Source organism: Callorhinus ursinus, unplaced genomic scaffold (assembly GCF_003265705.2).
Source record: "Callorhinus ursinus isolate GAN/ISIS: 27379988/994484 unplaced genomic scaffold, GSC_fseal_2.0 scaffold27, whole genome shotgun sequence".
Lineage (NCBI taxonomy): Eukaryota > Metazoa > Chordata > Mammalia > Carnivora > Otariidae > Callorhinus > Callorhinus ursinus.
The window spans coordinates 9,415,062-9,432,086 of NW_027397089.1; the positions used below are offsets into that span (position 1 = coordinate 9,415,062).

The 17,025-nt window shown below is 37.8% G+C and overlaps 1 protein-coding gene across 1 annotated transcript in view; it reads right to left on the bottom strand.

The window, feature by feature from the left end:
* Positions 1 to 8,132: 8,132 nt before the first annotated feature.
* LOC112830021 (inositol 1,4,5-triphosphate receptor associated 2) overlaps positions 8,133 to 17,025 on the bottom strand; it is a 45,268-nt gene continuing 36,375 nt past the window's right edge. Inside the window, exons 2-5 of the mRNA XM_073877842.1 lie at positions 16,214 to 16,290; positions 16,045 to 16,123; positions 14,541 to 14,699; positions 8,133 to 8,168 (exon numbers count right to left, since the gene is read on the bottom strand). Of these exons, the coding sequence (XP_073733943.1) occupies positions 8,147 to 8,168; positions 14,541 to 14,699; positions 16,045 to 16,123; positions 16,214 to 16,283 (330 nt within the window). The 5' untranslated portion in view covers positions 16,284 to 16,290 and the 3' untranslated portion in view covers positions 8,133 to 8,146. The remainder of the gene's footprint in view (positions 8,169 to 14,540; positions 14,700 to 16,044; positions 16,124 to 16,213; positions 16,291 to 17,025) is intronic.

Genomic DNA, 17,025 nt, shown 5'->3' on the forward strand with positions numbered 1-17,025 from the left:
AAGAATGAGTTCACAATGTAAAGATTTTTCTTCTTCAGAGATGATTCTATTACACTCTCCACTAATATTCAACTGGATCCCATTTCTTGAAAAAACAAAAGCAATAGTCTAGTCTGGTTAGATGTGACTATGCTATAAGTCACCAAAATGCAGTTTATCTCTAAACACAGTAAGCCCTCATGTGTGCCAAGGATTGTATAAGGTACTCAGTGAGAGAGAGAGAAATAACAGATAGTCTTTATCCTCCAGGAGCTGCACAGATTAGTGACGGACTCTATGTGGTTGTAAACAGGTAGGTCATGCTTTTTTTTTTTTTTAAAGAACTGGAGCCAATAATTAAAAATTAGTAAATTTCACTGAAAATCTAGAATTCTGGCTTTTCTTTAAAAAATCAAAAGATGCAGCTGCACTGGGCCCATATATTCTTTCTAAGATTCATTTATTTGAGAGAGAGTGTGAGCGAGTGAGCATGCACAAGCAGGGGGAGGGGCAGAGGGAGAGGGGAAGAATCTCAAGTAGACTCCCTGCTGAGCTAGAACCCAGACCCCAAGATCATGACCTGATCAGAAATCAAGAGTCAGACACCCAACCAGCTGAACCACCCAGGTGCCCTGAGCCCATACACTCTTGATTAGTTGGCTTCATCTGGCTAATTCATTTTTCTCAGTTGTCACTCTCATAAGTATGTGGACTTACCCTAGTGGTCTTACTCACTTTTGGTATCTGTACTGCTCCTGTAGACTCCTGGATTAGCATATTTTGCATATTCAAAAACAAACTATTATAAGATGATATGTGTTAAGGAAGAAGTAAGAACAGCATGCTATGCATGCACTCAAAAGGACTGCTTAATTTCAAGGTAAGAGAAAAGCAAGGGAAAGTCACAGAAAACTTGAGAAGGAGCTCTATTGGAGAAAAGCAGAGAAAATATCACCTATACAAGTACAGACGAAAAGAATGTGGCATGTTCAAAGAATTATGTATAGCTCAAGCAGGCCAATAATAAAGGATGGAGGCACATGAGAGAAGGCTGGTGAGAAGTTGCTCTACTTACATGATAAGTTCCTGCTGCAAGTGCTGTAACTCATGAGTCAGTTTGTTTTTATCCCCTCGTAAATTCTGGAATCACATACAACATTAGGCTGTATGTGTTACTTTAATGGGTGATTTACATTTAAACAACCCCACCTTGCAAACTGTGAGATTATTGTGGTATACCTCTATAATGTTTCCATATTCTATGATGGTTGACTTAAGTTCTTCTATACTTAAATCTTTCTGAAAAGTAGAAGAGAGAATAGCAAATAAATGTAGGAGTCTACCAAAGGATATTTAGTAGAATGTCAATCAGAGCCACAGAACTGTCAATGCCCAAAGATGATAAGACCTTCTACCAATATTATTATTTGAAAACTGAGCCAGTCTGTGTTTATGATTAAAAACACACAAAAATATGGGACAGCAAGGCAGCTATACCTAACTTGTGCCATTAGGTTTTTATTTCCCTGGTTCAATGGAATCAAACTCTGAAAGGTAATCTTCAAGTTCAAGTCAAAATTATATTTATTATCATGGCATATTAAGGGAAAAAATAGTCTACCTGCAAATGACTGATGAATTATTAAGGCATCCATTTTTATCCAGTTCAAATGATATCTGTTAAAATCACAGTTTTGTACTGTAAGACCAGAGGGTATAGTCAATGTCTGACTTATAATTTTATCTCATGACTAGCTTCTCATAACCTGACAAATGGGAAGTGCTCAATCAATACCTTATGAATGTTGGGCATAAATGCAAAGTGGTGGGAAGACCAGAGTTATGGAGGAGGTGAGCAGCCACCACTACCATAATGTCACCATATGGAGACAACACCCACGATGAAGAAAGAAAGTCAATACAACATTCAGTAACCTCATCAATCAATGTCTACAATTCATATGACTCCTTGGAAACTTTATGACATTCAGAGAAAGGAAAAGAGAAAACACTGCTTTGTATTTACTTCCCTGTCTTGGAAAGCGGAAGTTTATTAACTTGGACTGTGTCCTTCCTATGTCTCTTAAAGCCACCATAACCAGCATCTCTGTAGCCAGAATCTTTTGTTATCACATAGGCAATGATCACAGGATATAAAGATAAAGAGAATGGTATCTACCTACTTATCTACCTATCAATCAAATCAATCACACTAGGTAGAAAATAATTTGGGAATACATTCTTCCTTTTCCCTAAAATAAATGACCACACACTCATTTGTGTTGTTATGATTTAAAACTACATCACCATACCTAGGCAGTAACTGGTAAATTGGCACACTAGTATTTATTACATAAATGGATGAATACTACCAAAATTTAGAGAGGATATGTTAAAACTTATTCCAGGTAGAGAGTCAGTATTCTTCACTCAGAAGAACATTTTTGTGAAGTATTCTAAAGGAAAGTCTTGAGACGGAATAGCAGGATCAGGTACTTTAATAGGGGTGAATTTATTCAAATGATCATATCCATTATGATTTAGGGAGAGTTAGCAAATCCCATGGGACTTCATGGGAAGGAATAGTACCAACCTTCTGCAAACTTGCATCTTTACTAAGCAAAGCGTTCTCACATGCATGTAACTGCATCTGAAAAGAGACAAATTTAGGGAAGGCAATTGCTTTGGTAAAAGATAATGCCGCCAAAATCATTCCAATAGGGAGACATGTTTCTCAAACCCCTTTAATGAGCATGTGTTTCTTACTTTATAAACAACTTTCACATCAGCCTCACAACAACCAGAGAGGCCAGGGTTGTTGCCCTCACTTTACTAGTGAGGAAATCAAAGCTCAGCACTATTAAGAGACTTTGCCCAATGTCCTAAACAGTAAGGGTCAGAACTGAGGATAGAATATGAATCTTCAGCTCTCGCCAAGTGCCCTTTCCACTATTTTACCCTTTATAAAGTAAGAGGACCAATTGAGTCGTAATTTTTTGGGTGAAAATGAAAGTCTAGATAGGACATGAACACAGAGTCCATGTGAACATATAAAAGACTCTTCCTCTTGGATAACAAGTACTGTAGAAACCCACAGATTATCTAGCAATGTAACCTAGACTTGCGAAAATCTGATTAGCTGGACTGCAAGAAAAAAAAAAGACTCTTCCTCTTTTAAAAACATAGTTTAAAATGTTCAAGATGTCTTTTAGCAAAACAAATATTAGAATGTATCAATTTATTCAAACCAAAAGCAAGCTTGTTGGCAAAAGTTTCTAAATATGATTAATAAATATATATATATATTAATTGAATCGAAAACCTAGAAAAATCATCAGCATAGTCAGAAGTAGAAATCACCATATAATCATATATATTTGATACCCCTTTATAGTTCTAAAGGTATTTTCACATAATCATCTCATTTGAGTTTCCACCAAGCTTTGGGATTAGGTAGGAAATATCACAAGCATTCAGCAGATGAGATCACTGAGACTTAAAGAGGTTAACTGCTTGTTTGAGGTCATAAAACTTTTAAGTAGAGAAGACAGGATTTGAACTCATGTCTTCTGACTCTTTCTACTACTAGTTTATGACAGTTGTGTTTTCCAAAAACAGTCATTCCTAGAATAAAATTAATTTGAATATCTAAACTATGAGCTAGATAGATATATATATGTCATAATATATGTATATGTATACACACACATATACAGAAGCTAGGTATCTGCTAGGAAACTTGAAAACTCCACATACAAACATGAAACTTAAGTATATCATTTCGCACATACACTACAACAAAAAATATTGCTCAAAGAAACTATTAGAGATGACAATAAGTATGACACAAATTCCTAAATTTATTAATATTCTTCAGTTTCCTAATAAGAATATACGGAATATACACTAAATATAGACTTTTAGATGCAATATAGTTAAAAAATCATTTTTGTAGCCCTATCATCCCTTAATTCAATCAAGGATAGATTTTTCCCAGCTCTCATTTTCTGCATTAAGAAAGTCTAACAGTTGAAATCTTTGCTGATTAAGGGATTTACAAAACCAGATACTCTTAAATTAGAAATTGCCACTATAATAAAAAATATAAATAGTAACAAGTGTTGGTAAGGATGTGCAGGGATCTGAGCCTTCATGAATAGCCAGTGGAAATGTAAAATGGTACCAGGAAAAAGTCTGGAAGTTCCTAAAAAGGTCAAACATAGGGGCACCTCGTGGCTCAGTCAGTTAAGCATCCGACTCTTGATTTTTGGCTCTGGTCATGGTCTCAGGGTTGTGGGATTGAGCCCTGTATCAGGCTCCGCATTGAGCGTGGAGCCTGCTTAGGATTCTCTCTCCATCTTCCTCTGCCCCCCACCCCACTCACACGTGCACACTCTCTCTCTCAAAAAAAAAAAAAAAGTCAAAAATAGACATATGACCCAGTAGTTGCACTCCTAAATATATACTTAAGAGAATATATAGATTGACACAAAACCATATATGCAAATGTTCATAGCAGCAGTATTCATAATAGTCAAAAAGTAGAAACAGCCCTAATGCTCATCAACAGATGAATGGATAAACAAAATGTGGTATATCAATACAATGGAGTATTATTCAATAATAAAAAGAAATAAGGTATTGATATATGCTATAACATGAATGAACCTTGAAAAACATTATGCTCAGTGAAAGAAACCAATCACAAAAGACCACATAGTGTATATAATTCCATTTATATGAAATGTCCAGAACAAGTAAATCTCTATTATAGAGACAAAAAGTCTCTATAGCGGTTGTCTAGAGTTGGTGGGGAATGGGAAGTGACTGCTAAGGGGATTTCTTTTGGGATGATAAAAATATTTTAAAATTGGATTTGATGATAGTTGCACAATTCTGTGAATATACACTAAGACCACTGACTTACATACTTTATGTGGATGAATTTAATGGCATGTGTGTTATATATCAGTAAAGCCATTACATTAAAAAGAGAGAGGAACTGTTTTATACACCGTAATTCAGACTTTTTGAGGAACACAAATTTCAAAATTTATAATCAAAGGATACTTTGTCAATGAGTCATATACACCTTCACAAAATAATATTGGTTTGACAAAAGAAAATATTTTACCAGTATTTGGGAAGTGCTTACTTGGTGTTCTGTCTCAGTTTTAGACAACTCCTCAATCTTCTTTTCCAATTTATATATATCCATAATGTTCTTAGTATTCTGATGTAAAAGAAGATAATATTCTTAAATTTAGACAAAAAAATAAAAGAACAAAGTTTTTTTTAGGAAGTGGTATTTTCATCATTAACATCACAATCCATTTTAAATTAAGGGACAAAACTTTAGACTTTATCCAAAAGTAACATGGTCCTTTTAACATGACCATCCAGGACTCTTGGGAGTCCCTTTATCTTCCATGGCCCCTTGGCCATGCACTCCCCAGTCACATCTTCATCTTCAGACTTGTCATTGCCAGCAAGTGTGACCCCTCCTTTATTTTAATTGCAAACATCTCACTCTTCAACCACCACTTCCTCTTTGCAGATTACTTCTTTGAGAGCCAACAAACCTTCAGTCCCCACTGAAGCCTGTATTAATCCCACCACCTTCTCATTATCCTTCCCCCTTCCTGTGAACTCAGTCCCCTCTTTACTCAGCTTAAATTCTCCCATGGTCAATCATCATAATACCTCTCTTCCACTTGCCCGCTATTCCCTTCCTTCTCCCCTATCTACTTCTTAGTAGCTGCTTAATTTCAGCTTGCCACCCACTCCATGACAGCATCCTTCCAGATAAACATTGTTAAAGAAAAATACAAACGAAGCAACAGGTCACACATTCAATTCATAATTTTTAACTTCAATATTGACTGGTGATCATATCATACAATCCTAATCCATTCATGTGGCCCCTGGCTTAAATTAGGGAACTGCAAATTACACCAACTTCCCCACCCCACCCCACCCCACCCCCACAGGTCAACTCCAGCTGACCACCTACCTGGTTTGGAAATAAAGTTTTATCAGAACACAACGGTGCCTATTTTTTTTTTCATATTGTCTATGGCCGCTTTCATATGACAATGGCAGAAGTGAGTGGTTACAACAAAGGCCTTTTAGCCAGGCAAGCCTAAAAATATTTACTATCAGATCCTTTACAAGAAAGTTTACCAACTCCTGGCCCATTTCATCCCTTCTCTCTCCTGGAATGTCAAATACTTCCTCCACCTTCCTCACTATCAGCTGATCACTTTGCTTTTATGTCACTGAGACATTAGAAACAATCAGAAGAGAACTTCTATATCACCAGAACATATAATAAATACGTTTGGATATGTTATAAAGCATTTGCTGATCTAACACTTCTCTCCAGCAGTCAGCCTCCATAAATTTATGCCTGTATGTTACAAGGACTTGTAATTGGTCTCCCAGTTCTTCTCTTGTCCCACTACAGTTAATTTTAAACCCAGCAGCCAGAGTTATCTTGTTAAAATAGAAATTAGATCATATTTCTCCTCTGCTCACAACTGTTCAACAGCCCCCATCTCAGTCAGTGGAAACAGCCAGAGTCCACACAATGCCGATATGAGATGCTGTGGGTCTGGCTCCCTGAAGCTCTCTGTACTTGTGCTTGTTACCTCTGCTCCAGCCACACTGGCCTTGCTGTCCCCCAAAAAGAGCTGGCAGGCTAAGCCTGAGGACTTACAGCTACAGTTTCCTCTGCCTAGAATGCTCCTTCACTGATAAACCTCCTTTCGTTTTGATCAAATGATTAACTTCATAGGGCTACTTTTCCTAACCATTCTAGTTTAAATTGCACTGTCTCGTAATTCTAGTTTTCTGCTTTTCTTTCCTCCATAGCACTAATCACCACCTAACATGCTAGGTCCTTGTGGGCTTTTCTACATAAGCTTGTATGATCAACACCTAGAATAGTGCCTCCTAGTTCACAAAGGTTTCCCAATAAGTATGTGTTGAATGAATGAATGAATGAATGAACGTAACTACCCAAGCTATTGTGCTGTTACTCTTCACAGTGCATCAGATTTTTACCCCCCAAAGGAATCTCATCTAGTAGTGACATTTATATGCTTTTACTAATGCAAATCAATAATTGCAATGCTCTCATGAGGAAGGGTTCCACATCTTCCTCCTTCTACCTCAGTTCTAAATTCAGTTCTGTACAATTCTTTGATGCTAGTCAATCATCTTAAATATGAGGAGAAAAATATCTTATACTGAGAGCTTAACTGTAAAGCACTAGTTTCATGAAAACCTGGCCTTGTTGCTATACCATGTCTAAATCTAATGTAGGGTTTCTTAACAATCTTTTAATTGTTCCTTTCCAGCCCACTATATAATTTCTTTAATGTCCGGTTGGCCCATATTTGAGATAACTCTTCATCACAGACTGTTTATCACAGCTTAATAAATACCCCTGATAAACTTATAAAAAGCCCAAATTAAAAAGCTATAAACTTAACATTCAAAAGGTACTTATAGAGAATTTTCCTCCAAAATATTAACTTACAAGTAGCTCTGTTATCTGTTGCTTCAATGCTTTAACTCTGTTGCTTAAAAACTTAAGGCATAGGACTATTTTTTTAGATATTTTACTAATATTTCCTAACACATATGAAGTACATTATGATTAACCAAATAGCTTCACATGCAATATCTTAATCTCCAAAGTTACTGTAGGGAATAGGTATTATTAACTCCAAAAAGATAAATGGTTTTTCCAAAGTCAGACTTTCAGACCCAGTGACTAGGTCTTTGATTCAAGACTTTTTCCAGCTAGTTCAGTGGAATAATGGAAAATTAATAATGTCTACCTTTTCCTTCTTGATTTGTATACTTTTTACATGGGTTAATTTCATTTTATCCTAAGTCTGAATTTCTTAAACCCCATTTCTTCCATGGATAATTACAAAGGTAATAATGTACTTCTGTTCAGACACGAAGGTCCTATCCACTCTTCCTCACTTGCATTTGACAAAGCAAACTGGTCTTCGTTCACAGGAGTCTGAATATTCACATGATTTCTGTTTAATCCAGGGTCAGAATTCATGCCTGTATGATTTCCATATGTTTTTCTCTACCTGTGTTTAATAATTTCGGCATACCTCTTCTTGGAGAATCCGAATCTTAAGAATCAGAGCCCGGTTTTCTGTCTCCTGATTCATTAAGAGAAAGGAATTAAAAAGTATTTAGAAGTTTTTGAAAATACCACTTATTTACCTCTAAGACTACTGACATTCTTTCTCTTTATCAACTTTAAACATGGTATTGACATATCACAAAGGAGCTTAGTCTGAAAATATTCTCAGTATGAAGCTAAGCCTTTGGCTTCTAGTTTCTTGGGATTTATAAGATATTGTCACTCTTCTCTTTGACTCAACCTGACAGGGAGGGAAAGAGGAAAAACAAAAAAGGAATAGCCCGGCTTCTTTCCCTGCAACATTCCCACTGTCCACTTATGACAGGTAGTATGAATTCATCTATTTAAATGGCACCTTGAAATCACAAAAAGTTCTAACTTTCTACTTGAAGCGGTGGATATTCTCAGATTCAATATTGCCAGAACATATGAATATCAAAAACTGTTTTATAATGAAGAGCCCAAAATTCAGAACCATGAGAAGAAAAAATATTCTAGGACAAGATAAATGCCAAAATGTTAGCAGCAAATCTTGTGGATAGGATAAGTTAAGGATTTTGTGGGATTTTATTTTTTCTTTGTTAATAGGCATTTCCTTTTTCTTTTTTTTTTTTGAGAGAGGGAGAGAGCATGTGTGTGTACACACACATCCTTGCAGGGGGAGGGGGAGGGGGGCAGAGGAGCAGAGGGAGAGGGAGAGAGAGAGTCCTAAGCATATGCTTCATGCTCAGTGCAGAGCCCAACCCGGGCTCAGTCCCACAACCCTGAGATCATGACCTGAGTTGAAATCAAGAGTCGGAGACTTAACTGGCTGAGTCACCCTGGGACCCCTGCATTTCCTCATTTTATAGAGTGAACAGGTATTACCTTTATAACATAGAAATAAAAGGGGAACCAGCTCAGGTTAAGATGTCACTGGTATGAGAATGAAAGAACACACACACCATGTAATTGGAATCTGAAGACCTGAGTTCAGTCGTAGCTCTGCGTTTATCAGATAATTGACTTTGAATAATCAAAACATTTCTGGACTTCACCTATAACTATTAATTTTTTTAATTGAAGAATATCAACTTCTGTTTTTACCTCACAGAATTTCTACGACCAATGAGGTAAAGTAGTAAAAATTCTTTTGAAATTGTAAAACACTATAAAATGCAAAAGGTTAGAATTGTGTATCTAGGATTCTGACCTTTTAACAATCGCAGCTAACAATATTGAGCCCAAATCATCAATTGTCCAAAAAGGACATTGATGATTTTACACGTATTAACTTATTTAACCCTTCTAGCCCTAGGGTAGGTAGTACAGTTATCTTCATTTTATACGTGAGGATGCTAAAGGCAAAAGAGTTTACATGGTTTGCCTAAAGTTACACAGTCGCCGGAGTCAGGCCTTGGATGTCAGCAGTCTGACTCACAAGAAAGGCTACTTGCTCGTTTCTCAGCATTTCCTCCACATACAAGTTCCTCTGTGGTCCCAAACTGAGTCTTTCCTGTACTGCATTCAGAGACTTGCAGAGTCACCTGACACTCAGTGAGTCTAGTCCCCACATTTGTGCCACTGAGGCAAGAGCTAAGCTAATCTGTGTTGGTTGTGGGAATGACATAGGCCTGGAGCCCAAGTCTCCTGATGGCTTACAGATCTAAAAAGGAATTAGTCTGAATGACTTTCATCTGACCCCACCATTGTCAGCAATGCTAGAATACTGCTGGAATATATCAGGATTTGCAAGATTATTACTAACGCTCTAGATAATAATTTAACATTCTCAATTTAGAAACTTGGTTTTCAATTTAGTTTAACTTAGTTTTTAATTAAAACTTAGCTTTAATTTAAAGCTTAGTCTAAATAATGTTTTGTTCTAAAATTTTCAAGCCTGTGTTTATTTAGTGTAAGGACTGATTTATGGGGCTTCTTAGTAATCTGTAAGTACTAAGATAATGGATTTTTTTAAACCTGAGAAAAAGGTGAAAATTTGATAGGGAATTTATTTTTTTAGAGAATTCAAGTGGTTTTTAGTATCAGGTATTTATGAATTCACCTATCAACTTCAGGAAGCATTCCAGAGATCTTCTAGATCTTCAGAAACCATTGTGAATATGACTGAGTTTTGTAAAGAATTTTAATCTTGGCTGAAAAGAAAAAGTCTATCCTATTTGCCTTTACTTTTCTAAGGTATTACCAATTCATTCATCAGCCTACTGGCTTCTGATTTTTTTTAAGATTTTATTTATTTATTTGTCAGAGAGAGAGATAGTGAGAGAGAGAGAGCACAAGCAGGGGGAGTGGGAGAGGGAGAGGGAGAAGCAGGCTCCCTGCTGAGCAAGGAGCCCGACGTGGAACTTGATCCCAGGATCCCGGGATCAGGACCTGGGCTGAAGGCAGATGCTTAACCAACTGAGCCACCCAGGCGTACCTGACTTCTGATTTTTTAAAAAGGTTTTTATTTATTTATTTGTCAGAGAGATAGAGAGAACACAAGCAGGGGGAGCAGCAGGCAGAGGGGAAGCAGGCTCCCCACCGAGCAGGGACTTGATCTCAGGACCCTGGTATCATGACCTGAGCCAAAGGCAGACGCTTAACTGACTGAGCCACCCAGGTGTCCCCCTGACTTCTGATTTTTGCCCAAATAAACCCTCTTGGATTTCAGTTATGTAAACTATATGCCAATTTCAAATTACTTGGCTGACTTACTAACTGTTTGTTCTGGGCTAAAATCATGGTCTTCTGCTCTTCAGAAGCATTCATACTAATTTTCAGTTCCTCCAGTTCTTCTTTTAACAGATTTGTTCTCATAATAGCTTGGTGGGCACTGTGGGGATGGGAGGGGGAGGCAATGAGCAAAACCTCAAATATAACCGTCAAAGATACAAAGTAAAGCCAGGGACTATTTTTGTACCCAAGCTGAAAACCACTAAAGGCTTAAGCCAGATGCCAACAATAGTAAAAATACACCCATGATCTTTCACAGTCCTTAGAAAAGGAAGAGATTTGGGGGGAGTGTGGTGGGGGGAAGAGAGATAGAAGGAAACAAACATTCTTGAGGATAAAAATTTGGAGTCTCCCTTTGAAATTCATCATTGGCTGAATTGCATGGTTCTTTCCTTCCACTAAGATATAATATTTAGTTAATGCAATTCTACAAGTATTTATTTATTTATTTATTTTAAAGATTTTGTTTATTTATTTGAGAGAGAGAGAATGAGAGAGAGCATGAGAAGGAAGAGGGTCAGAGACAGAAGCAGACTCCCTGCTGAGCAGGGAGCCCGATGCGGAACTCAATCCCGGGACTCCAGGATCATGACCTAAGCCGAAGGCAGTCGCTTAACCAAATGAGCCACCCAGGGGCCCCTCCACAAGTATTTATTGACTAATACCATGTTCTAGGAGCTGTATCCTGCAAAGAGGCCTATGATGGTGAACAAGAGACACAGTCCTTGCCCTTGTAGAGGTTACATACTAGTGAAGGAGAGGAACAACTAAACAAATAATTACAAATAGTGTCTATGTACTTTACATTAGAAGTTTATTATAGCATTGTTTACAATACCAAACAACCTAAATGTCCAACAACAAAAAAAAACGTATTAAATGAATTATGGTAATTCATATCATGGAATTGCTTATTTGTATTCCCACTGGATTATAAACTGTTTTCTGAGCAGGGTCTCAAAGAAGGTACCATTTTTTTCCTTGCTAAGGAAATTACACTGATCATTCAATAAATGTTCATGGAGCTCCAGCTCTGTACCAGGCATTATGTTAGGCCCTGAAGAAGACAAAAGTGAGTCCAAGCATGAGAACTCTACCTTCCTGGAGCTTACAGACCAGAAGGATAAACAGAGAAGGGTAAACAGACAATCATAATTATAATACAGTGTGATAAGAACCAAGATTAGAGTGAACCCAAGTTCTGTAGACACTGGGTAAAAGGCAGACAGCTCAGATAATGGGAGGGTAGGGGTGGGGGAAGAGAGAGAGCAAACAGTAGCCCATTGAGTGGCTGCAAGCAGTTAGATATTGTTGGAACCTAGAGTGGAAAACGGGAGTAGAGATCAGCAACAGAAACCCTGTCAGAAAGGACTCTGCAAATTGAATTTCATCCTGAAGGTGATAGGGATCAATGGAAGTGTTTAAAGCAGAGACATGATGTGGTCAGACTAGCATTCCTGCCCATGTGGCACTAGTTTTGGAAAGGCAGGGAGATGAATCAGGAGGCTGTTGTAGTGATCCGGGTGAAAGATGATGTTTAGTTGAACTAAGTAGTAGATTCCTCTAAGACATAGATTTTGTTTTTTTTAAGATTTTATTTATTTGAGAGAGAGCACAAGCAGCGGGAGTGGCAGGCAAAGGGAGAGGGAGAAGCAGATTCTCTGCTGAGCAGGGAGCCCAATGTGGGGCTCGAACCCAGGACCCTAAGATCATGACCTAAGCTGAAGGCAGACGCTAAACAGCCTGAGCCACCCAGGCACCTCTCAAGGCATAGACTTTTTTTTCTTTTTATTAAGGCATAGATTTTTAAGAGAAACTGAATTATTATATTTCAAATAAATAATAAATAAAACTATTGTGGAATGGAGAAAACTCAAGGTAAGCAGTTCTTTTTATTTATTTTATAGATTGGTTTGGAGGCTGGACTGGCTGGTCAAAATTTATGAGAGGAAGAATCCATGGTCAGAATGCTTTACTGTCTTTTCAAGTTAACTTAGAACTTTTCTGTTCAAAATTTTAGCACCTACAACATCTGTAACTGCAGACTTTGTGAGAACTTTGCTGCTTTTTTCCCCTGAAGTTTAGGCATCTCCTCACAACCCATTTTACCAGTACTTGATACTATGTGATATGTCCCCTAGGTCCTTTATCCCTTTTTATCTTAAGCTAAAGTCACAACTTTTCTTATCATCCATCATCCTTATCATGTACCCTGAAAGCACATTTTAAAACCTGGCTTATCAATGAATCTCTCATAATATAGTTGGCCCTTGAACAACATGGGTGTGAAGTGCACCAACCCTCCTAAAATATCTATGTGTAATTTCTGACTCGCCCCCAAACTTAACTACTAATGGCCTACTGTTGACTGGAAGCCTTATCAATAACATCAACAGCTGATTAACACATATTTTCTATGTTATATGTATTATATACTGTATTCTTGCAATAAAGTAAGCTGGAGAAAATAAAATATTAAGAAAATCATAAGGAAGAAAGCTCAGTCGGTTAAGCGGCTGCCTTCGGCTCAGGTCGTGATCCCAGGGTCCTGGGATTGAGCCCCGCATCGGGCTCCCTGCTCGGCAGGGAGCCTGCTTCTCCCTCTCCCTCTGCCTGCCTCTCTGCCTACTTGTTCTCGCTCTGTACCTCTCTGCCAAATAAATAAATAAAATCTTAAAAAAAGAAAAAATACACTTATAGTATTGTACTGTATTTATTGAAGAAAATTCATGTGTAAGTGGACCCGTGCAGATCAAATCTGTTATTCAAGGGTCAACTGTACTTAGCATGGGAATTTGCATAGAGTAAGAGTTCAGCTGAACCACAGAATGCTTTGGAGAGATCCACACTTGGTCAATAGGTATATTGGTCTTAAATAGGCAACACTGCTTTGAATGACAATAAAGAATATCATTGTTAGAAAAGCAATTAGCAAACTAGCAAAATATCATTGCTAGACAATGACATAAAGAATATCATTGCTAGAAAAGAACTGCCAAACATTGCTAGCAAAAATCTAAAATAGTACAGCTGCTTTGGAAACGATTTGGCCGTTCTTCAAGATTCTAACTATAAGTCACTACACAGCAATTTCACTTCTAGGTATATACCAAGGAGAACTAAGAGCCTATGTTCACACAGAAATTTGTATACCAACGTTCATACCAGGAGTATTTGTAATAGCCAAAAAGTGAAAATACCCCCAAATATCCATACTCTGAAGAATGGATAAACAAAACTGTATGTCCATACAATGGAATATTATTCAGCCACAAAAAGGAACAAAGTAGTTCCATATATGCTACATGGAACCTTGACAACATTATGCTAAGTAAAAGAAACCAGACACAAAGGTCACATGTTGTATGATTCCATTTATGTGAAATGGCCAGAACAGGTAAATCCATAGAGACAGAAAGTAGATTAGTGGTTGTGAGGGGCTGAGGGGAAGGGAAATAGGGAGTGACACTTAACAGCGATGGGTTTCCTTTCAGGAGTGATGAATTGCATCATGGTAATTGGCTGCACAACCTTGCAAATACAGTAAAAAACACTGAATTGTACACCTTAAAAGGGTAAAATTTTATGCCATGTGAATTATAACCCAATTTAAAAAACAGATTTTTTAAGAAGGGAAAGCTCCCAGCACACTGTCCCCTTCTCTATGGGTCACCTTTTTATCTGATGGCGTAACTCAGTACAATCCTCTGATAACTGGCAGTTAGCTTCTTCCAAGGTTTCTAATGCCGATTTAAACTTATTGTTTTCCTCCTCCAGTTTCTGCTTGTGAAAATGCAGGTCTGCTACATAGGTAATCAAATCAGAAATTTCTCTGTGGGTGAAAGAATGAATGAGAATCATCTTCAACATCTCCAATCCCTCCTGATCAAAATAAAGCATATATCACTGTGCGGGGCGCCTGGGTGGCTCAGTTGGTTAAGCGACTGCCTTCAGCTCAGGTCATGATCCCAGGGTCCTGGGATCGAGCCCCGCATCGGGCTCCCTGCTCGGCGGGGAGCCTGCTTCTCCCTCTCCCACTCTGCCTGCTTGTGTCCCCTCTCTCGCTGTCTCTCTCTCTCTCTCTCTCTATTAAATAAATAAAATCTTAAAAAAAAAGTGTTTAAAAAAAAAGCATATATCACTGTGCAACTTTCTACTTGATCCCTTTCAATCCTAGTAAGTGTAGTCCATTTATATAATAAATATTTATTCAAGCATTGTTACAGTAGCAGAGATTTTTCCAAAACTGCCAAATATTCAGCATCCGCCAGCTGTGAAGTCAGCTGCCACAGCTTTGTTAATTCTTTTCCACTTCGCTTCTAACACTTGCCTCGGCCTCCTATGAAGAGTTTCCATTTCTGCCCGGGTTATGAGGGCTCTGAAATAAACTAACACATTGTTACTCTTTCAGCCAAGCGATCTTGGCAGGTTTTAATAGGCCTTTAACTAGGAAACAATTCCTAGAGACTTATGTTTGCAGCCTGTAGCTCACAGTTTAGGATTCATCTTTCCTAATATTTTCTACAGCGTGTTAATGTGTTTGTCACCCTCGATCCTGACATTAGAGCTCAGGCCCTTTGAGAGTCTAGACGGCATGTTTCATGGAGTCCTAGGCCTTCTCCTCTCTGCCATTTTATCTCAGTGCTTAGCACAGCTTGGGCACATGGTTCCTACCACACGTTTCTGCAGGGGCAAACCTAAAGTGGCAAAGAGAACATAAGGGAGAGAGAGAATTGCCTCTTCTTGATGTTTAAAACTTACACACCTTTAGCAGAAAACAGCCTTTCTCATTCATATCTAAAAGTATCTATTAAAGAGGTGCTTTAAAAACAATCACCCAAAGAGCTGAAGGTCAATGTCATAATTTTACCTCAAATGGAACTTGTTTTCCATGGAAAGCACATGAAGTTAATGTAGGAGAAGGGTTTTATTAGTGAGGAAATGTTAGTTTATATAATGCGAGTCTTATATAAATCGTGCTCCTAGTGAAATTAGTTCTGATACAATTGGGATAGAATAGTCAAGAGTTAAATAAAAGATTGGTTAGCCACACACACACACAAACACACACACAAAGCTAAGTGGCTTTATCATAAGTAAAACAAGTAGACCTATGAAATAAATGAGAAAAAGAAATAAGAGGTACTTGAGAAAGCATTACAAGTAAGAATGCTTACAAGACTCCTTTAGACATATCTCCACCCAAAGCCTCGAAGCTCCATGACGTAGATTCTGTTTTATCTGTGGTCATCTTAACTGAAACACATACAAGAGTGTTTTATGAAAAATCCATTTCTCCAGACCACAAGAAAGTGGCAGAACAAACAGGAAGAAACACATGCATACTTGCTCTACTTGATTTTATGCTGTCCTGTTCAAAAACAGAATCCTCGGTGCCACCTGATCCACCACTCATTCTTTCCCTGCAACCAAACAAAACCCATGAGCTAGGACTCTTTGCCAGCCCAAAACTCAGCTACTTTTTCAGATGTGCTCTGTAACTTCTCTATTCAGGTATTTCTTTCTGAATTTTAAAACTATCTATTCATTCAGCAACTATTTGGAGTTCGACATTGTGCTTAGATAGGGTAACAGAAAAGAAACTTAAGGCATTACCTCTATCTCCCATTAACTTTTAATCTAACCTGAAAAAGAATATGTGCATGCAGAAGTAGGCAGGTAATGATGTGCAGTGCTTATGATTGCGGACAGGAGGTCTCAAGGGATTAGGAAGTCAACACATAGTTTGGCGTAATAAGTTTGCAGAGATAACAAGACTGTGGGATTTGAAAAATTGGGAAGGAAAAGGCATGAACAACGAATACTTTCATGGTGCTATCATTTTTCCTTTCTCATGGAAAACCAAGTTGAACCTAAATGAATTGTACTTTGAGCTTTTACTCCTGAAATTTGGGGAAAGCTCTATATAGTCCACTATCCAGAACACAAATTCTAGCTCTAACCCTCAAACATATTAAAGTTTCAACCATTTCCTTTTTAAGAGTCTCTATACTATGCTTTTAAGTTTTATTTAATCTTTCTAAATGCCAAATACTTAGACTATCTCTTTGGAACAGCTACAGAATTCTCTAGATCTGTACTAACATCTCATTGTGTTTCAATGTGCGACGTCTGTCAGAATAATTCACGCACCACTT